Below are 22,066 nucleotides of genomic sequence, written 5' to 3' on the forward strand. Positions count from 1 at the left end.
ATCATGCTTCAAAAACTCAATTGCACCTATAGGAGCAGTTCTCTTTTATGTTGACAAATCCCATTATGTGCAAGAGCCTTACTTGCATTGTCAAGCCCTTGCCTTCACTCCAATACTTTGATTCTTTTGGTCTAGCATTTGTGGAAGTTCAATATCGTACTTATGCTCAATTCTTTTATGTTTTGGCACCTTTGGATATATTCATGAGTTAGAAAACCCATTCTGTGTATTTGGTGATATTATTAGCATCATGAGTTCATAGAACTTTCATGCTTGATCAGGTTGCACGAATTGCACCTTAACATACATATCCAATGGAATAGAGATTTGTGCACGTACTTCTAATTCACGTGAATTATGACTAGATTCTCTCTTTAATTTCAAATATTTTCTAATGCAAGTCTTGTAGAGTGAGAAGTGGTTTACTTTTTTTTTTTCAAGTAAAAGGAAGTTTAGAAAGACCGACATTAAAGACCATTCATGTAAGAAAAAACATGCTAGGATAACCATTACACAATGTTACAAATGCTCAAATGTTGTCCAACAATGTCCATTTTTGCAAAAAAGAAAAACTCTATTGAATGGGTTATGTTGCTTCATATATTTATTATGGCATATTCTTGATGCTTTGCAAGAGCTTTTGCTTATGGTCATAGCGTTTTAGTACACATTCAGCTTTCTATTATTGCAATCCATTAGTATTGTCCAATAAACAATTCTTTTATTTATATGCAACATTTACTCAAAAAAGCACTTGTTTTTTTTTTTCTTTTTTGGGGTGAAAAGATTCATTCTTTCATCAGCAAATTTAACCTTCTCATCACAGCATAGTGATCATGACATGATAGTTGGCGCATAGATCATGACATGATAGTTGTATGGATTGGGTTGAAACTATTTAACCTTCTCATCACTGCATTAAGGGCCATGGAATTTCCTTGCATTGGAAATGTGGTTGCATGGTTTTTATTATTATAGACTAGCACCCTTGAGATGAGAGAGAGCACATGGAACACTTTTAATGAGAATGGGGGCAAATTCCTTATTCTTGCATTATCATCTTCATCCTAGGAAATCTTACTTGGTTGTCTAATGCATTGCAGCTCATAGCCATTGTTAATTTCCCAACAAGAATGTTGTTACCTGCCTACTCTCTTCGAGTAAGGCAGGCCTTGCCCTTTCTGTACATTTTAACTTTTTACTTCATGGTAGAGCCTTCACCCCCCTTTTTGGGTACAGTATTATAAGTAATTATCAAAGGTGTAGGACTGTGTGGCAACCTTTACCTGTCTACTCAATTTAGCTTACTGAACAGTCTTCTAGCTTATGTTAAAGAGAGAACTTCATAGATATTGGGTTGACAGAAACCAGGAAGCTACATAAACTGGGCTGGCTCCATATTCTCTCTCTTAGATTTGAAGGCTTGGAAGATTCAAAATGCACCTATGCTTTAGAATTCACATCAGTTGTAGCTTTCGAACTTGAAGGCAGTTAAAGAATGTTTGAATAGACATTTTTCTCTGAATGTTTGCTATAAACCCCCTAATACCAGGGAGTGGTCTCTTTTCAAAATCAGGCTTTGGCCCTCATTGATTTCTTCATCCAAAGCTTTGGTCTGTGGTGATAGGTGAGCTGCACCACTACCAGAAGCCTTTCAAGGTTGGCTGCCCAATGCATTCCACAGTTTCTCGTCTTTATAATCATTTATAACGAAGGTCGCACCTGCTTGAAGGAGGAGATCTTCAGGATTTCTTGTCGCCACACCGATAGCTGCAACTTCTGCAGCAACTCCTGCTCTAATCCCAGTGGCTGAGTCCTGGCATCATGCCAAGTAAAAGGGATGATGGTCAATGCATGAATGCAAAAACAGTAGTACATGTAACAGCCGTTCCTGGATATCACAATTTGTCTGCAATGCAACATGTACAGCTACTCCCATGTAAGACACTATACAAGTTGTCTTTAACAACCATTTCCGCGCAGTTTCTCACCTCCAGGATGAATGCTTGCTCAGGTGAAAGCCCAAAGTGTTTCAAGGCCTTCTGATACGGATCAGGAAATGGCTTGGACCTCTCACATTCACCACCCACAACCACCAACTCAAAGAAGTCTGCCAGGCCAAGAGAGGAGATCATGAGCTCTGCGTTCTCTCGAGGTGCATTTGTCACAGCAGCTCGTTTAAGACCATGTTTCTCAACCCACTGGCATAACATGTCCAAGCCATTAACTGGTATCAGCTGCTTTGCTGCAAGACTTCAGAGATGGGGAGCAATCCCAAGTATTATTCCGAGTGTGTGTGATGAGCTGAGAGCCAAGGTTACAAAGTAAAACAACTGAAGCCATACCTCCGAAACCGAGCCTCTTTCTCCCGGAAAAATTCATCACGCCTCTTCTGCTCCCAGTCAGGAAAAAGCTTGATGCCGAGATAATGGTTCTCTCCTCCAGAAATATGTTCTACAAAGTACTCCTCAGTAATAGGCACTCCCCCTTGAAAACCTATCTGCACCAGAGAAAGATCGAAATCAGCTCAACTATCTCAAATTTTCATATGAAAATGAGCTAACTTCTCTTGTACCAAGCTTCTGATAGATACCTCTTGCAACATTTCCCGGAAGGAGAGGTAGTGCAATGGGTCTGAATCACAGAGTGTCCCATCCACATCAAATAAAACAGCTTTGATGGAATCTACGGATGGAAATGGAATCGCCATTGATTCTACAAGATACAGAAATATTCCATGTAAAGGAAGAGGCAGAGCATGTGAAAATCTGAACCAAGATTGTGCATTATTTCAAGATTGCTTGGAATCTCAAGTCTCCTTAATCCTGAAAAGCTTAAAAGACGTTTCATGGAGTAAATGGATGAATAAATGTAACATCTCAATTCATTGGGCCTCAACCCGATACCATGTCTTATTGGCCTTCCATCCAAACTCAGATTCCAAGAAATTTTTGTCTTGAGCTCTCAAACAAGAGAGTTCACAGAAACTGGACGGTCATATCATGAACAAGTTACGATAAAAGGGCCAATGATGTAGCATCAGTCACCTCCGATACAGTATCTGATTATTGCTTAGCCTTTTACAGAAATTGTAACTTCCAAACACCTGTAACTAGAACTGTACGAAACTAAATGGACATATGAATGAATTTCTTTGCCGCCTAGAAGTTGTGTAAGAGGCTCAGATCAAGAGGCCCACTAATGCAACCCTTTCTGCCCTTGAGAAACTACACTGTAATCACAATTTTCTTGTTTCTCGTTTTCCGTGCAATTTCCTGTCATCACACAAGAAGTTTTCGACATTTTACCATATGGATGAAGGGCGCTCTTTGCCCTTTGTTTTTCCCTACAGTGTTCAACATCATGAGCTTCTACGCGGAAGGCACCACATAACTACCCAAGTGTGGCCGGGGGAAGGGGTATGCGATCCCTCTATCACCGAAGCCCACATTGTGAATTACGATGTTACAATGTGGGAATCATAGTAGGAAAACTTCTTATGTTATGGATGCCGAAATCAGTAAACAGAGGAAGAATAATTTACCTTGAAGAGAGAGATTGGATTTCAAGCAAGGGAGACGCCTGTGGGAGCTTCTCAGGCAAAGCAAGGTGCTACAATTGGGACTCTGTTGGTGGGGAAGAACTGCAAAATCAGCAATCAAGCTGTTAGGGAAGGGACGGGCCAGCCATGGCGGTGCCACCAGCATTGTTTCGTAACTGTGATGACGAATCGAGGACCGAGCAAGAGAGGGCAGGAGAGGATCACCTGCGAGGACACGAGAGCTCTTGACGGGTTCCTTCGTCGAGTGCCTTCCTGTTTTCTGATGAATCTCTTTTATAAACAAACGCAGGCCAGAATTGTGCTTCCAGATACCTTTGTTCTATTTCCGGTGGAAAAAAGGGACAGCCAATCGGGGCTTTCCACCTGTCACTTGGGCATTCGCTGCCCAAGAAGAGAATATCAAATCAGTTTGTGCTTTTGACGTGTCAGTCTGCCATTGGTTGTTTCGTACAAGCAGCAAAAGTGCACATGCAGGAAAAGGAGAGGCTGCTCTTTTACCCCATGGTATTTCCAAAAAAAAAAAAACCATTTTATTTTACTTTTAAAAAACACCTTAAATACATTTTAGTCTCCTTTTAGTTTGACAAAGCAACTTCTTCATGGTGCACGCAATGATCTCTCTCTTAGGGCTCGTTCCCACCACCCCACAGCAGCACACCACGATAGATCTTTCTGTGCTCCCATAGCATCTCCTAGCACACCTTGAATTAAAAAGCTTGGCTCTCTCAAAAAATAGTGAACATGTTTGCACAAGGATATTAGATAAAATCTATTTTCAATTTTTCTCAACATGCACTTCATTTATGTGAGAGATGCCATTCTTTACTAAATAAAAGTTCATTTGGCTATCAGAAACCCATGCTCACCAAGCAAACTAGGAAATACTAATTTCGTGCGAATGCTAAAATCATGTCGAACTATTGAGTTAGTGCAAACATATTGTAGAGGTTAATGCAATAAAGAGAAAGAAACAAGTGGCTCTTCATCCAAAAAAGGACCCTTTGAATTAAAAAGCTCTAAGTATATTCAAACAAGAAAATGAAGCCTTTGCTACTCAATTGTTGTCGTGTTGGCACATGTGGACACACACACACACATTCTCTCTCTCTCTCTCTCTCTCTCTCTCTCTCTCTCTCTCTCTCTCTCTCTCTCTCTCTCTCTCTCTCTCATAATTGTATTTACGAAGTATGGAAAGTACAAGTATCACATAACTATGGATATCGAAAAGGGTGACAAAAGAGGCAACAACATGCTATGGATCCAAATCATCCACGGTAAGAAAACCTACATACTCAATGGTGCTCAACTATCCTAAAGAAACCTCACAAATGGTCCATATGGATGTGCACTCCAAAGTGGGATAGGAAATGAAGCATTCTATATAGTCCAATCATGCCAATAGCTTTAAAAATACAAAAAGTGGAAGATTGCGAACACATGTAGCCACATAGATCATGCCAATTTTAGTTTCTGTAACCCAGTATCTCGGATGCATGGAACCTTAAGAAACCCAATGCCAAACTTGAGATAGTAGAGCCTATATGTACAATGTAACTCGGCAAATGACAAATCTATGATGAGAGGTGTCCGTAGCCATAGTACAAAAGAAGTAGGAGCCACTAGGAATATTGCATCTAGAGAGGGCAATGGCAACATGAAGACCACATACCAACATTTTCCAAATGAACACTTTGCATTAGAAAGGGTTATATTGACCTTACATAGACCTCATAAGGAATTTCCCTTATCATCAACCATGCATGATCCTTGATAAGCAAATGATATTTCCTTTTTCGTAGATGCTCACTCTAATGTTAGGCTTTACACTAATAGGTGGGACATAAGCAAAACTCTTTTATTTCAAGAGTTTCCTCTCTCTATATGACTTGAGCTATCTCTCACATAGCTTTGTCTACCTTTTTCTTTAGCTTTGTTAATGCAGTTGATAATCAGTTGCTCAATTTCTAGTTGTAAGCTACAAACTCACGACTCTAGGATCTAAACAAACCAAAGAATTGAAAGGAGAAGCTCGAGTGAAAGCACAAGCAAGTGGAAGCAATGAGGGTTTGAGCTATGGCACATTGAGCAAGACAGAGAGAGAGACTCAAGACGTGAGATCCCCAACTGTCACACTGTGTGATCGGACTCCCTTATTCTATTAGTCACTGAAAGAATAAAGAATGAAGTGACATTAATGGTCGCTCACCACTTGTGGTGTGCAGCTGTGAGGGTACTGTCAGTGTAGTGAATACATAGGTGGTGTAGGCACATGCAGCTTTACCCCCAATAACCTCCCACTTAAAGGTGAATGTGCCTTTAGTGAGGAGTGAACAAGGAAAAAGTGACAAAATACAAATGTACAAGGATGAGGAAAGAAGTCATCTCACCTAGCACCCATCATCTTCCTAAGAAAGGCAAAACACTCCACTGAGAGAATTTTAGTGAGCAGATTTGTGGGATTTTGGTTAGTTGAGATCTTGACAAGCTTGATGGACTTGTTCTCAATGACCTCTTAAATAAAGTGGTAATGCACCTCAATGTGCTTTATCTTCGCATAGAAGACCGAATTCTTAGCTAACTGAATAGCACTCATAGAATCTGGATATAGTGTAGGGACCACATCAATAATGCCAACGTTTGCTACTAGGTAGCCTAACAAGAGAGCCTCCTTTTGTAAGCCTCAATGGTGGCTGTAACAGACTTTACCTTTGTAGTAGATAGGGTTGTGTATTTCTATGCCATGGACATCCAAGAAACAACATCTCCAACAAAGGTGAAGACATAACAAGAGGTAGAGTTTTCGTTATCTACATGTCCTACATGATTAGAGTCAATGTGCCCCATGACTCCTATATCTTAGCCATCATAGCATATGCACATATTTGCAATGCCCTTAAGGTACCTCATGATAGCCTTCACGACTTTCCAATGCCACCTACTAGGTGTAGCCATGTAGTGTACCACAACTCCCACTACAAATGCTATGTTAGGACAAGTGGCTATCAATGTGTATATCAAACTACCCACGGTAGATTCATAAGGGATCTTGACTATCTTGGCCTTCGACTCATCAAACTATAGACAATTGGCTTGACCAACCTTCACATGAGAAGATAGAGGACAACCAATAGACTTAACATCTTGCATATATGAAATCACTCAGGGATCTTCTGGATATACTCCTTCTCTGACAGGTAAAGGAGCCCCTTAAAGAGATTGCATGTGATGCATATCCCAAGGATATGTGAGGGATGTCCCATATCTTTCAACTTAAAGCTATTCTTGAGTTGACCTTTTAAGGCATCTAGCTCATCATGAGCACTCCCAGCAATCAACATATCATCTACATAGAGTACCAAAATCATAAGGTTGCCATCATGGGCTTTCTTTGTGTATAAACACTGATCCATATCACTATAGGTATATCCCTGTGAATGCATGAAAGCATAAAACTTTTTATTTGAGTTTCTCTTTTAAATCTCTTGATAATGGTCTTGATTTTTAATCTTGCATGGTTAGAATGCTTCATTGAGACATAGCCAATACTTTTAACTTCTATTTTTTGGGATACATCCAGACCTTATGTGAGTAATCATCAATGAAAGTAATGAAATGCTTCACGCCATCTACCAACTGGTAGGACATAGGTCCACAAACGTTAGAATAAATAAGAGCTATTAGAGGCTCACCCATGAGTGTAATGTCAGACTTCTTATGCGAACTACGTGTTTACTTGCCATAAAGAGAATGCTCACACGAATCAAAACATTTATAGTCAAGGGGTGAAATATATTACAAATAGATAAGTATTTTCATTCCCTTTAATGACATGTGCCCAAGGCCACAATGCCATAACGATTCAGTGCTACAATCATTGCTAAAACATGGTCGATGGACCCATATATAAATAAGGGATAAAGAGTGCTAGACTTGGTACTTTGTGCAAGAACAAGATTCCCACAAGTAATATTCTATGAGGAATAACCAAAAGATACAAAGTAACCTATATCATCCAACTATCTTCCAATATAGAGTAAGCTTTTGGTCAAAGCAAAAACATGGCGTACATCATGCAAAGTAAAGATGTTGCTTGAAGCAAATTGTCATTGTACATCTCCAATACCAACAATATCGAATGCCAAGTCATTACCCAATCAGACAGATCTTGTCATGCTATGATAGGAGTGGAACCTCTCTTGATGAGGGGTAACATGAAATGAAACCTCTAAATCGATCAACCAATGCTGAGCATAGATAGATGAGGCATCACTCGATTATGAAATATCAAAAGAAGAAGTTGCAAATATATAATGATCATCAAAATTAGTCTACACGACATTAATCTCTTCAACCTTGACATTAGACTCACTAGGGATAATGTTGCAATCATCATTATTTTCCTATAGTTTGTCCTTTCCCTTTTCATTGTACTTGTCATCATGCATTTTATGGAACTACAGCCGAATATGACCTCGCTTCCCATAATAATGACAAGTCATGGGAACTTACAGCTAGGGGACTCATTGTGAGACTATCCACATGACCAAGAACCAGATTTCTAAGAGTCTCTACCATGACAATCATTACTACTCTTAGCATTACTACATCTAAGTGTCAAAGCATGAGAGCTACAAGAAGCATCAACATTCTTTTTGTTAACCTCTTCATTCAATGATGCACCCTTTATATCCTACAATGTCAGCCCATTAGCAGCAACATGCATATTTGCATGCATAGTAGTATGGGATGTGTCCCATGATTCATACAATGTAACCAATAAGAAATGGTTGAAGGTTTACCTTAAAGTCAATCCCTTATGAAGAAAAGTGGGTGAAAATAGAATGAAACTCATTTAAGTGGGTGGACATGGAAGTCCCCTCCTTCGTATGAAGATCCATGCATTGCTTCAACCAATACATTTGAAAGATAGGACTCTACTTATCATAGAAATCATGGATCTTCTCCTATAACTACCATGCAATCTACCCTTTAGAGATAACATTGTAGAACACATGCTTAGAGAGTGACAAAATGATTACAGATTTACATAACTCATCCAATTTATCCCAATCCTATACATCAAAGGGTTCCTGCTTGAGACCCTCATGTCTCACCAAAACTTGCCATATCTATGCCTTTCAATAGCTGTAATTAGTGTTATCCAATTTGTCAATGTTAAAGATAGCATTGTCATTTGATCAACAACCATCATGCCAACAAATAAAAGCATAGTATAAGAAGACGGCGGGCTACTGTAAATAACTGCAAATCAGCCCCAAATCATAGCCAAGACAAAGTCTAAACAGAAGGAAACACCAAGGTGTAGGCCTATCCACTAACTGCCAATAATAAACTATCAAATCAAAGCATTCACTCTCATAGGGAATGCATAAATCTACAATTACAACATTGCCGTAAAGAAATGGAGCAGTATGAGAATCCAATGGGGGGCAAACCAAACCAAGCTCCCACTGCCATGAATATCTAGGGAGACAACTGAGATATGTAGAAGAGCTAGTAGCAGTACAGAGGCATACAACCAATGTCAAGATTTGTCACACCTCAATGTCTATAAACCATACATTTAGTAGGCATAAACATCATGCATGTAGTAGGTCTTAGGAAGAATAAAAAAAAACTATTAAATGCATGATTGCTAAGCAAGGGTAACGAAGATCAATACATAGCCAAGCAGTGTGTATACATCATTGATAGCACACTAACAGAGATAAGTGTCGACATCCAAGACATGAATCAAATCAGTCCACTAAAAGGTAAGCACATCCAATAAACATAATGAGAGAATGCACATATGTCAAGGAGTCTCATTGTCTCAATAGACTAAGCCCAACTACATAACTCCAAAGCTTTGCTCGAATGCAAAATATCCAAGTAACTCAAAGTAACTCCCATTGGAACAAAATGAAATGCCAACTGGTCAAAACAAGCTCAATAGATCATATACATGACATCTGAGAATCCAAGATACATCAAGTATATAGTTGAGAGCATAAAACCTAATAAAATCTTCAAGCTTGTAAGTGAATGATCATTGTAGCAACTGATCAAAGCTCCAAGACATGCAACCGAGTTCAAATGTGAAACTCAAAACATTCCATAATCATATCTGAGTGCATAGCATCAATGTCATACATTAGTGCATCCACTGAAGTACCCAAATAGCACCAAAGGGAAATAGGCATAGATGGTTACAGTCAAATACCTTGCTGCCCACTGTAGTACAGTAGTGAAAACCATGCTAAAACTGAGCCAATGCAAGGTCAAATCAAGCTAAGAGTACCTCAAAACATTTGCTAAACATTCCGGCATCAATGCATATGCATATGGGCATTAGTAGACACATATATGAGCTCCAAGCACTGAGATAGACCCTTTCAGATTTGTAGTATAGCAAGTCTGATGTATATTACAGCAGACGATTGAGGTTTGGAGGCTCAAATCAATGCCCAAGGCATCTCAAGATATGGGCCAAATATCCACAAATCATCCCAACATCACATGAGCATCAATAGGCATAGGTATGACCTCAAACAATAGGTGAAATAGCTACCTTTTATGACGGCATGCTACCCTGAGTATCTAGCCACAAATAGAGGTTTGGAAGCTCAACATCAGTGCCCAATGATGAATGCCAATGCTTGGAGGGTAGGGAAGCAATGCCTAATGATCACCAAGTGCTAGAGTAAGCAATAGTGATGTTGTCAATTCTAGGAAGAAGACGCTTGAGATCAGGTCCAAGCTGAGTTGTCCACACTGACCTATTTGTTGGTATTGCTAGCCACATTGGAGCACTTATTAATGCTCAATTAGTCCTTTGGAAGGCCCTAGGCAAGCTCAATCAACCTTGGAGCAAGTTGAAATCAAATGGTTACCTCGAATGAAAGAAGCTATGGTAGCCAATAAACCTTGAGCTGTAGGTATTCATGGGCTAAAGCAAACTAAAGAAGTAGCTTCTTGAACCAATTCATTGATACCAATTGAAGGGAGAAGCCCAAGTGAGAGCACGAGCAAGCGAAAGCAACAGAGGTGTGAGTTAAAGATAGAGAGACTCAAGATGTGAGAACTCCAACCATCACATTGTGTGACCAGCCTTCCTTATTCTATTAATCATTGAAATAATAAAGAATGAAGTGATAGTGATGGGTGCCTACCACTTGCAATGTATAGGTGTGCAGGTGCTCTCAATGTAGTGAATAAACATGCGGCATAGGCACAAGTGCCTTTACCCCCCAACAAGAGTTTTGATCATGCTTTCTCTAATGCTCACGACTCTCCTTAATGCTCACCTCTCTCTCTCACTCTCTCTCATGGCCTCTCACACCATGAAAGTGTAATATATCCAATTATAAATGCAAAAGAAGAAAAAATTTTATTGAATTGACAAGGTCAATCTTGAACATTGAAAATAAGGCAAGATTCTCCATGCTACACGCAATTGATGGCTAGTGAGAGCGAACATGAAGACAAAGATTTTGTTAATAAGTTAGTAGTTAGTAATGGTTTTATATATATATATTTTAAAGAGAGAAAAACAAAAACATATATACTTTTTATTTATTTAAAAACATTAAGAAAAGAAAAAAGAGAAGAAATGCATTCATATAAGGCTTAAGAGGGGGTAATCGAGGGAAGGGGATGGTCTTAAATGCCACGTCAGATGACACCCCCATTAGCTACATCATTGCATAATGCCAGCTCTTTGGGGGGGGTACTATGATGGCACCTCCCTTCCTTTTAAATTAAAGAAACAATATAATAATAAAATTTAAATGAATTAAATTAATAGTTATTCTTTCTTCCCCCCTCTATTATAAAAGGGGTCTCTCCCTCTCCAAAGAAGGAAAGGAAAGGAGGCGGCCACGAGGCTCTATGTGTGTGTGTGTGTGGGGGGGGGGGGGGGGGGCGTTTTGAAGAAAACAAATCATGCAAGCGGATTTACTTGAGTGCACATGATGTGGATGGTACTTTTCTTATCAATCCTACCCCTTTATTTTTTTAATGATGCCCCCATGCAAATAGGTTAATGTTGCGGGACCTTTGGATATGACATGCCGATCTTCAACTGCCAACATCTCAACCGCACATATGAACACCCCAAATAATAATCGCATGCCATTTGCATTGATTTAATGGATTATTATTTAGACCAATAAAAAAAGTTACTTAATCAGCATAATTGAAAGGTGAAGAGGTAGTCCTAATCAAAATTTAGCCATAAGAATAAAGCATTTTCTTAATAACAAATATGGCTTGAAATGGTTTCTTTTTTAAAAGTGGGATTAAGTGATAAATAAAATATGATAATAAAAAAGTATAGACAACAAAAAAAGGCATTATGAAAACAAAAGAAATAAAGTTATTACTTGATGTGCTAGGAAGAAAAAAAATTAATAAATTGTAGATAAAAATTTTACCTATTAAATGATAATATATTGAAAGATACATAAATTAATATATATATTTAATAGATTAATCATAAATTTTACCATAGATTTTTATTTAAAAATTTCCAATGAACTAGATAATTTAAACATAGGAAAAATCATATAATTTGAGAAAATTACTAAATAGAGGGTATGAACTAGAAAATATATAATTACATAGGAATTATTCAAAATAGGATAATTAAATGAAAAAATATCAATTCAAGTAAAGTTTAAAATGGAATATTATCAACATATTCTTGAAATACTACTAACATAAAAATAAGTAAAAAATTGATAATAGAAACCATTCTTTGAGAAATAATAATATTAGTATGCAAAGTCCTAGCTAATCTTGCTTAAGATTATGCAAAAAATTATCTAGATATAATACTTAATTTTTTATTAGAAATGTTATCATTTTACACTATTGGAAATTACCAATATTATTTTAGATAAAATTTTTATAAAAATCTTCCATATAAAATAAGAATGAAATTAAATGAAGATCCATAAACTTATGTAGAGCAAATTACCAAAAATCAAGTCAAGGAAAATGAAAATATATCAATAAATAAATCAATTAAAAATAGTTATATAGAATTCATCAATGACAGTAGGTTTTAACAACCCAACATTTGTAGGGAATTTTGAATAAAGAAAAAAAAGTGAATCCTAGGATATGATACAATCAAAAGTAGGCAAAGTATAGATCACTAATTCATTTGATAAATTCCTTTGTAAAATAAGTAGTGTAATCTCTTAACATAATTGTAAAAGAATGGTTGTTTTTCTTGTTAGAAAATGAAAACACTATTTGGAAATCATTGATTTTGATTTTTACCATAAAAATTCTAAACCTATTCTTTATCAAAGATGCTAGATGGAACTAATTAGCACCACGCCTCCCCAGGCCTCACTGGGGCTCTTACACTTGAGTTAGTTTTTGTCTACCAATAAACATCTAACCAACATCTAAGCGAAAGGTCACGTATGAAAGGTTTGCCCTTATGCGCCAAAGCCAGAACCAAGAGACTCTAGTTGAGTTTGCTAATACTCACTAACCAACCCTAAGATAGGGTATGACTGCTATGCAATGGTATCAAAAGCCCAAAGTTTGCAAACAAGGGTGATAGTCCTCTAGCAAGACTTTTAAAAAAATACTTGTAGCTCTAATGAGTGGCATGGGATTGTATCTATCAAATTAATATTTGGAAAAAGATTTGCTATATTTGCCTTCGTATATGTGCATCTAATGGAAATTGTATAGAACCCTGTGTAAGGATGAATTAATAAAGCTCATTTAAATGTCATATAGTGCTTGTATTATACCTTGCTTAGAAAATTAAAATACACTAGGTGAGTGCATGAAAGTAGGTGAGCACCACCCTCATCGAGAGTGCTCGTAGGCTAGGTGGACATGATTACTTGGGTACTTTCTAACTGATGGAAAATAGGACCAAGGCTGATCAAATACTTCCTAGGGTTGTTATCTTATATCATGAGTAAAGGTGTTTTAGGGAGGCGAAGTCGAGATTTTGACTTTCAGGTAGAGGAGCTATGTTCAGTTTCCTCTTGTCTCTCACTCTCTTTGAATCAAGTGCAACAATTAGTGCACTCTTAGTTGCGACCGATTACAATGTAATCATTGTGGATGGATGCTAGAATGTTATTAGAGACTATTAGGTTTGTAAGATCCTTGATCCTCTTAGGTTGAGCTCAAGCGCTTCATTTACGGTTGTCCAGTTTTGACACTATCTAAGAATTATGGTAGAGTTTGGATGGCAATGAGTGGAACTAGACCTTAAATGACTACTAAATGTTCTCTTAAGCCAACATTTGGCAAGTACATTACAAGTGATATCAAAACAAGTTAACTAAAAGCTCTTATGGGTAATAAAGAGTTGAAAAACATCAGGGGGAATCAACAAAAAGTAAACTTAGGCAGTATAAGGAGATCCTTAATACAATAAGGACAAAAATAAAAGTATGTAAAATAAATTAACCCATTAGATATTGGTATGAGAAAAATCTAGATTGGGAAGTGGGTAATGCTTGAGAAGGTGATTCCTCCTCTCACTTCTTTCTAATCATATGCAGGATGAGCTACAACAATTTTGAGAGTTGTTTCCTACCTAGCTTCACCCTAAGAGAGAGGAGATATTTCACATGACAGAGCTAATTTTTACCCCTCAAACTTTCAAGTTTTCCCAAGTTCATGCTTGTTCCGATTACCTAGGTTGGGTGGAAACACCTAGGTAACTGGACACCTTGGCTATGCAAAGATAGTAAATGCATTAAGAAAGAGCTACCATTGGGCTTGTATGAAAGTTGATGTACTGAGGTATGTGGCCCAATGCCTAAGTTTCCAAAGAGTCAAAGCTAAATGGATCAAACTACCAAGAGGGAGGGTGGAGATGGCAACCATGGGGAGCTGGTGAGGCGACCTGGGATAGGGGCAAGGTGCTGGGTGGCCACAGTAAGGTGGAAGAGGAGAAGGGAGGGAGGGAGGAGAAAGAGGTGAAGGAAAGAGAAGAAGGAGAAGGGAGAGGAAAAGAAGAAGAAGAGGGGAGAAAGAAGAATAAGAAAGAAGGGGAAAGAGGGTGAGGAGAAAGAAGGAGGAAGGAAGAGAAGGGATGGTGAGGAGAGAGAGGGAGGGGGAAGGAGAGAGAAGAAGAAGAAGAAGAAGAAGAAGAAGAAGAAGAAGAAGAAGAAGAAGAAGAAGAAGAAGAAGAAGAAGAAGAAGAAGAAGAAGGAGAAGGAGAGAGAGAGAGAGAGAGGAGTGGTAACCACCAAGGGAGGGGTGAGGGGAGGGATTATAAACTCAGTTTTCACCTAAAAAATATAGACCTATGTCTTCCAAGCTATTGGCACACAACTTTGCTTAAGCACAACGTATCATCCTCAAACTAATGGTAGGCAAACTGAAAGAGTCAAGCCTAAGTTTTGGAAGACATTCTTAGGGCCTATTTCAGTAGGGAACTAAAGAGATGTATTGTCTATCGATCTCTATTAGAGATTGCTTACAATACTTTATACCAACAAAGCATTGGTATGACCCATTGAGGTAGCCCAAGATATATAGAAGGCCTACACCCTTGAGTTTTCAAAGAGAGAGACGTGTTTTTATAAGGGTTCATTGGCCAAAGAAAGAACCGAAGTGAACATGTATCACACTTGGTCCAAATAGAGTGAGAAATGAGATGGATCTTACATGTCGATCTATTTGCACATAAGTTAAAGTCTCGTCATAGCCCCCTAAAACAACACAAGGTCAAGGCCTATAATAATTATTTATGATAGTCATAATTTGGCTCTTCCCAATTATTCATAGTCTATTGTTTTGAGGGAAACCTCTCAGCTTACCAAGACTATCGTATCATAGGACGAATCCATTGAGGATCTACCCTCCTACTTCCCTTTTTTTCATGGGATTTCATTATTGTCTAATTAATTAACATATTTAATTCATCACAAAAAAACAAGTTCCTTAATTATGCCATTAGGCACAAGGCTCATTCATATAATCTGGTTACATAATATGAAAGAAATTTAAAGATAATATTTTCAAAAAAATAATTCTTTATTTCAAATTGGGTAGCTTTATTACATCATTTCAACCATCTACATATGACTAGGTTTATTTTCTTTCTTCATATTTGTATAAGCCTACTGCAAAATCTGTGTACTTATTCGGAGAATCCCCAAAGGTGATAGCACCAATTCACCCTTAGCTAGCATTAGGGCCTTCCGGGAAAGTCACACCAGGTTCACAAGGCTTAGACTAGTCCTAGATGTCGAAGGGATTTATGGTTAGAGCCCTTCTGCATCATCATAATCTCATAGTTAACATGTAATCCCTATGGAGAGACCTCTTATGTTCGGAGCTAGTCCTAGCATCCAAAACAGACAAGAATAGATCCTTGGTAAAGGGCTCTGGTGACTAGCCTTGGGGGAGGCCTAGTGCATATCTGAGCTCAACCTAGCTTAATACAAACCATAATTAGAATATACAAGCACTTTTTTTTTCCAATGCATTAAAAAATTCTTGAGATGCAATTTATACAACCTAGAACTTGTCCTAGGTATTGGCCTTCCAACTTGAGGTTCCATTTTCTTGTGGAGTTGCCATGAACTTAGGGTCAATGCATTAGCCTAGCCCTTGAAGAGACTTTAATTCTTTGATTTTTTTCTAATGTTCTTAAATATAAGTTTGACTTCATTTTTCTTGAGAATCCTAGGTTCTGTAACTCGAATACTTGCAACCAAAGATAATCAAAGTTCTTTGAATCATAATGTTTTTAAAAGAACCTAAGTGTCTAATCTTTGTGATTTGTAAGGAACCACACAGAGATCCTTTTTACCATGTAGTCTAGGGAAAGAAAGTCCCTTATGCATGTTTGGTTCCTTGATGTGTTTTCCATGTTAATCTACTTATTTTACCCTAACTCTCAAATTTTCATGGTAAGATTACATCATGATTGATGGAAAATACTATTTTCAATGACTACGTAGGAAAGCTTATAAGCCACATTGGGGGTCTCCTTATACTAGATGGGATTAACTATACCTTATTTTCCTTGTGTGGAATGTGATAAAGCTAACTCCTATCTCTATGTTAGAAAGTGATTGAATATTCACTTAATTTTCAAGGTTGTGAACCTATTATCCTTGGATCTCATTCTCACAAAAGAACACAATTAAAATTCCACTTTGATTCCTTCTTAATGAACATTTGAAATATTATAGTCTCCTTAGCTCTAGGAGAAGTAGGGATTCCACTAATCCTCCGATCGTAAGGTCCTTTGACCTAACGTTCCTTTGTGCTATCTAATATTCACTCCCTTTACTTATACTATCATTTTATCAATATTCACTCCCTTTACTTATACTATCATCTTATCAATATTAAATTCATGTTAATTACTATAGATTTATCATGCAATGGTAGATTTGATCCCATCACAAGAGGGAATGCTCCTTCTGGTATCTCCACCATAGGGTATCATTGGTTGGGATGTGCCTACTAAGCTATGAAGCACCATAAGGTGTTTGAAACCCCGAAGGTTGTATTGCATAAGTAACTACTTTATCAAAATAACAATGTAATTTTGACTAACATATTAAAACATATTGGTTTTGACTTGATGTGGTGTCATTTGTGTACACTACCTCTTATCCCGCTCTTGTACTTCACGTTGGGGCCATCATGCATGAGCTTTACAACTTTGTCACATGTTCCACTCCTTACACTCTTTGCTGGTTTAGAAGTTCAAGCATCCTTTGAATTCGAGGCTTGCAATGGGGGAAAGGGGAATGTAAGGAAGTGAGATATGATTACTTTGGGATAATATTTTATTTTAACAAGAAGAGTGCTACATGCATTGTAATTCATTTTATAAAAGGGCACCGACCTCTCTCCCGTGCAAATTGTAAAGAATGAGAGGCGCGAGCTAAGACCAATGTTGATAGGAAGGAGGAGGAAAGATAATAGTGGAATGGACAAAGGCCTAACAAAAAAGGGGATGGCTATCCAAGGAGGGAATAGGGCATGTATAAATGTCAAAAATTGAATGAAGAAGCTCATTCTTGTGTGTGGCTAAACTCGTTCTCTTTTTGCTTCTTCCTCTTGCTTCCTTCTTGTGCATGAGAGAGAGAGAGAGAGAGAGAGAGAGAGAGAGAGAGAGAGAGAGAGAGAGAGAGAGAGAGAGAGAGAGAGAGAGAGAGAGAGAGAGAGAGAGAGAGAGAGAGAGAGTGTGTGTGTGTGTGTGTGTGTGTGTGTGTGTGTGTGTGTTTGAGAGAGTGAGGGACAGTGAAGAATCTCTTCTTCTCCTCTCTCCATCTTCTTCATATTCTCTTCTCCTTTCTTACACACATGGCTATCTCATGGCTATGGAGGTTGAAACTTGGAGCTCGGAGATGGAACTTGTTTGAGAGGGCCTCTTGGATCGTGGAGCTACCGGTGGGTTCATGGGAGGAGGCACTCGATCGGATTCAAAGGTGAGCTCATTACATTTGTGTGTATAAGAATATGCATGACTATGGGAGAGGTAGCCATAGATCTTAGCTTGAAATACTTGAAGCAATAAGCGGTATGTGGGTCTTGATGGTTGCTCGCAAGAGCGATGGTATTTTGGTTCCATTGTCAAGACCAAAAAATTCAAGCTTGAGTGCTTGTGCACTCCAATCGAGTGATAAAGTAGGAGTTCACCTTCGAAATATCACTTGGTTTTAGATAGTAAGAGAGGGAGTTGGAGGCCATTCAATCTCTCTTATGGATTAGTTTAGGTTTAGAAAGCTTTCTATGCATTGGTTAGTGTAAGAGAAGAGTATTTTGATCATATTTGAGACACTAAGATTTAGGAAATAAGAAAAAAGAAGAAAAGGATAAGTCTCTATATAACCAGGATTATGGGAACATAGAAAGAAAGGAAAAAGATTTTTGATGTCTGAGAAGGAAAGTAAAGTGTAAGGGGAGTAAGATAGACCACAAAAGGTGAAAAGGGGGAAGAGAGAGATCATTTTCACACTATGAGATTGAGAGAGAGCCATTGAGAGAGAGACAAGGAGTTATAGGTCTACAGGCAGCAGCGGTAGCAATCCTTGGCATTGTCGCATTTGAGGGCTCCAAGTATGTTTTGAGTCTCCCTTGATATTGATTGAATGAGGGTAGAACCTTGGGTGCATTAATAGGCATGGTATTTGATTGGTTTTATCCATTTCGTGCCATTTGGCATGTTTTTCTGTGTTGCTCGAATGATGACCACATGCCTCAAATGGTCGAATTCCTATTAGGCTAAAGATGTCCGAGCCACTCAAGTCCACTCAGACGTCCAACTTAAACAAGAGTCCACTCAAAATTGAACCAAATTTGGGCCTCAGACATCCAAACCTTTGGCCTTCGGATGGTCAACTCAGATGCTCAGGGACAGACACCCCTTCTCTAAGCTAACCACTTGGACGACCACTTACCTTTAGGATCTCACTTGGATAATCGAGTTTGGGACTTGAATGAGTTGTCTAGAACTCTAATTTTGACAATTTTTTTACCACTTTAAGGCCTATTAAGGCCTACATCTAGTTTTCTAGCAACCCAAGTAGGAATCCAGACCAAGAGATGAGACCATAGGACAATTTGTGCTCAAAAGTTTGACCTAACAGTCCAAGCATGACTGAAATAACTGACCACACTAGTAGCTGCTTACTCCTGGTAGAGACCTACGTTTACCGTTTGGGCATTAGACCACCTATCACAATCCATGAACGACCCAAATTACTATTAGGAATAATCACGATCCACTAGAAAAAAATTGTAGCAACACAAAATTGATTGGATGTGATTGAATTCATCAAAGGTTACACTGCACTGTAGACACATGCTTATGTGAAAGTTGGAAAGTCTGATTTCGCAGAACTCACATCGAGGTCCACCACTCTAGTGTATAAGTGTTTAGATTAACAAGGAATACACTAAGGGGGATTAAGCTAAAAACACGCCCGCCTATAGGAGTGCAATCTTAGGAAACACACAAGTGACCCAAGACACCAAGAACAAACGTCTAGGGCAGGCATAACCATCAAACAATTCAGGGAAGAAAGTACTAGCCAAGATTAGAGACACATCTTTAGCCGGCCTAGTTGACCTCATAGAAGCACTAGTGGGTCAGGAAACAACCACCATAGCAGGCACTAGCTTGAATGAGAATGACCTCGACCTTAACCTTGACCTTAACATGGCAAGGTACCTAGATGACATATGGCAACTTGTCCCACAATATGACCAATAAACAAGGATAACACATCATGGAGGACTAGTAGTCGATATTATAGCCAACCTTGAGGAGGAGAGGAGACTAGGAAGGATAGGATTGCAGTGCATTGTGAGCTAGGGCTTAGAGGTTGCGCTAGGAGATAGATAGAGGATATACGAGACTATGCCACACATGTGAGGAGTCTCTACAAGAGGATACTTGCAGTTGAGCAACCCAATGGGAGAGTGATCTCCACCATATTAATCAAAACGGGATCCGCAACAAAGAACTCTATAAGGCCTTAGCGAGCAACTCAATCCTGCAAAGGGATGTGCTGGCAAGGGTCTTTGAAGAGGCCATATGAGTGGATGACTTGCTCAGGGAGAGAAGATCTAGGGCTATGCATCAAGGGGGAAATACGTTGAGAAACGCTGAGAGAATTGTAGTACTTAGCAAACAAGAATCCCCTAGCAACAAGATAAAGGAAAGAGTGTCGACCAAACCCAAGTGATAGCTGGAGCTAAATAGGCTACAAGAGTCAATAAAAATGCCAGTGTGACCTCACGTGCATTATGTGCATTGTGGAGGGAACCACCTATAAGATGAATGTCCCGACCCTAGATCCTAGCCTTGTGCCAACTATGAAAGATTCGGGCATGATGCTATGCACTATGGATTGCCAAGATGATTGCTATACCAACAACCCTATGCTCAACCATATTATCCACGAGCTAAACAACCTTACTTAGCAAGGAGAGTCTCTTTGGCTCTACCCACAGCTAACTATTCAAAGGTAGACGCTAATGATAGACAACAACCCAATGGGAATCCCTAGGCCACCAGGACCTATCATGACCCATCCACAAGCGATGCTCCAGTGCACTTTGTGGAGGAACTACTAGAGGATGACTCATACATGAAACTTTATATCTCTTATGACAAAGAGGGTGATCCCATATTGATGGACTTTAGGCCTATGCCAGTCATGGCCTTAGGCAAAGTAAGAGGTAGAGGTCTAGGAGGAGGGAAAAACCATGAGTCCATAGCATGTTGGACATGTGGCCATGGACATGCGGCAATCTAGGGCATATCTCATCTATTACCCTGAAAAGGAGCAAGCAAATAGAGAGAAGGCCAACTTGAGCTATCTTGAATGTGGAGTTACACACGTTTTTGCCAATTGCCCTAGGTAAAAAACCTCCACTAGTTTGGCAACCGTACCATCTGTGCCACTTGGACTCTTTTGTATATCGAGTTGCCTATCAATGATGCCACACCTATCCCCATAAATGTCATGACACGAACGCAAACAAACCAGGTCAATATCTCATTACCTAGAGACGTAGCAACCTAGATGGAGCCTCTACGGAAGAAAAGCTAGCAAAGGAGGAAAAAGAGAACCGAAACAAAAATAATGCTCAAGAGCCCCCAACCGCTGTGGATAGGTAAGTTTCGCGGTAGAGAGTGAGACCACATTAACAAAGGGAAAATAGGTCACTAATACAGAAGCAAAAAAATATGTTCCTAAGATGAGAGAGATGGGAAGCACTAAAGTTGGAGAGTACCCCAACCCAACCAACATCTAAAAGCTGTGGATAAGGTCAAGGAATGGATAAAAGAAGCACATGCTTACTTGTGAGATGCTGAACCTATCATTGAGGATGAGATTCACAAACTCTCAACCATATGACCACTAGTCTCTCCCATAAACTTGAGATCAGGAGAGGCAACACCACCACATGCACAACTACATGGGTAGAGCATGGATGCTGCAAATAGGCGGGTTGCCCAAGAGCATTGATAGGAAGCCCATGAAGTTGAGAAGGGAAAGACAATTGGTACTTTTCTAACCACACTAATATCAACTCGTGTGACATTGTCACTAGGAGAATTGCTTAGGCAAATGTGGTATTCCAACTTTATTTTCAATCTTCTCAACTTCTCGTAAATTAGACTTGAAGTATTCGAATAGTCCAACGTTCATAACACGACAATTTCCCGGGTTGATAGGGACTATAGCCATCCTTCAGGAGTTACCACACGAATGCCAGTCATGGGCTATAAGTCAAAATTTATCAATTGCATTTAAAACTTAGTAAAGCAAACAAGTCCCAAAGCTTTAATCTTTAAAGCTTAAAAATCTTATGAAGAAAAAGAAAAAGAAGAGGAAAATGATGACGACAGGCTGCCGCTCCCCCCTCCCTTTTTTTATTTAAAAAAATGGTACATGATGATCCTGATTTTGGAGTCCCTGATTGCAGAGAAAAAAGCCAAAATTTTCCATCTATATCACGACAGTTAACTCCAAC

General features: G+C 38.8%; 1 protein-coding gene across 2 annotated transcripts; it reads right to left on the reverse strand.

Annotated features, from left to right (window-relative positions):
* Positions 1 to 821: 821 nt before the first annotated feature.
* LOC148033959 (Haloacid dehalogenase-like hydrolase (HAD) superfamily protein) lies at positions 822 to 3,847 on the reverse strand. 2 transcript variants are annotated; one of them, XM_087681942.1, is made up of 6 exons: positions 3,767 to 3,847; positions 3,545 to 3,643; positions 2,594 to 2,715; positions 2,346 to 2,500; positions 1,992 to 2,253; positions 822 to 1,816 (listed from the first exon to the last, which is right to left on the reverse strand). In XM_087681942.1, the coding sequence occupies exons 3-6, from the start codon at positions 2,708 to 2,710 to the stop codon at positions 1,655 to 1,657; spliced, it is 696 nt and encodes a 231-aa protein (XP_087538068.1). In that variant the 5' UTR covers positions 2,711 to 2,715; positions 3,545 to 3,643; positions 3,767 to 3,847; the 3' UTR covers positions 822 to 1,654. The 2 variants fall into 2 exon arrangements, with proteins under 2 accessions (XP_087538068.1, XP_087538067.1); XM_087681941.1 differs by having other exon boundaries at positions 3,545 to 3,826.
* Positions 3,848 to 22,066: the final 18,219 nt, after the last annotated feature.

This window comes from Lygodium microphyllum, chromosome 7 (genome assembly GCF_053477565.2).
Source record: "Lygodium microphyllum isolate KBCC chromosome 7, Lygodium_microphyllum_v1.1.10, whole genome shotgun sequence".
NCBI classification, from domain to species: Eukaryota; Viridiplantae; Streptophyta; class Polypodiopsida; order Schizaeales; family Lygodiaceae; genus Lygodium; species Lygodium microphyllum.

Bases quoted from the DNA above. Each gene is read 5' to 3' on its own strand.
- LOC148033959 (XM_087681941.1), bottom strand. From the start codon at position 3,707: ATGCTGGTGGCACCGCCATGGCTGGCCCGTCCCTTCCCTAACAGCTTG. The intron at 2,716-3,544 runs GTAAATTATTCT...TGTATCTTGTAG, and splicing joins ATCCAATCTCTCTCTTCAAG to AATCAATGGCGATTCCATTT. The intron at 1,817-1,991 runs GTGAGAAACTGC...GCATGATGCCAG, and splicing joins AGCAAGCATTCATCCTGGAG to GACTCAGCCACTGGGATTAG.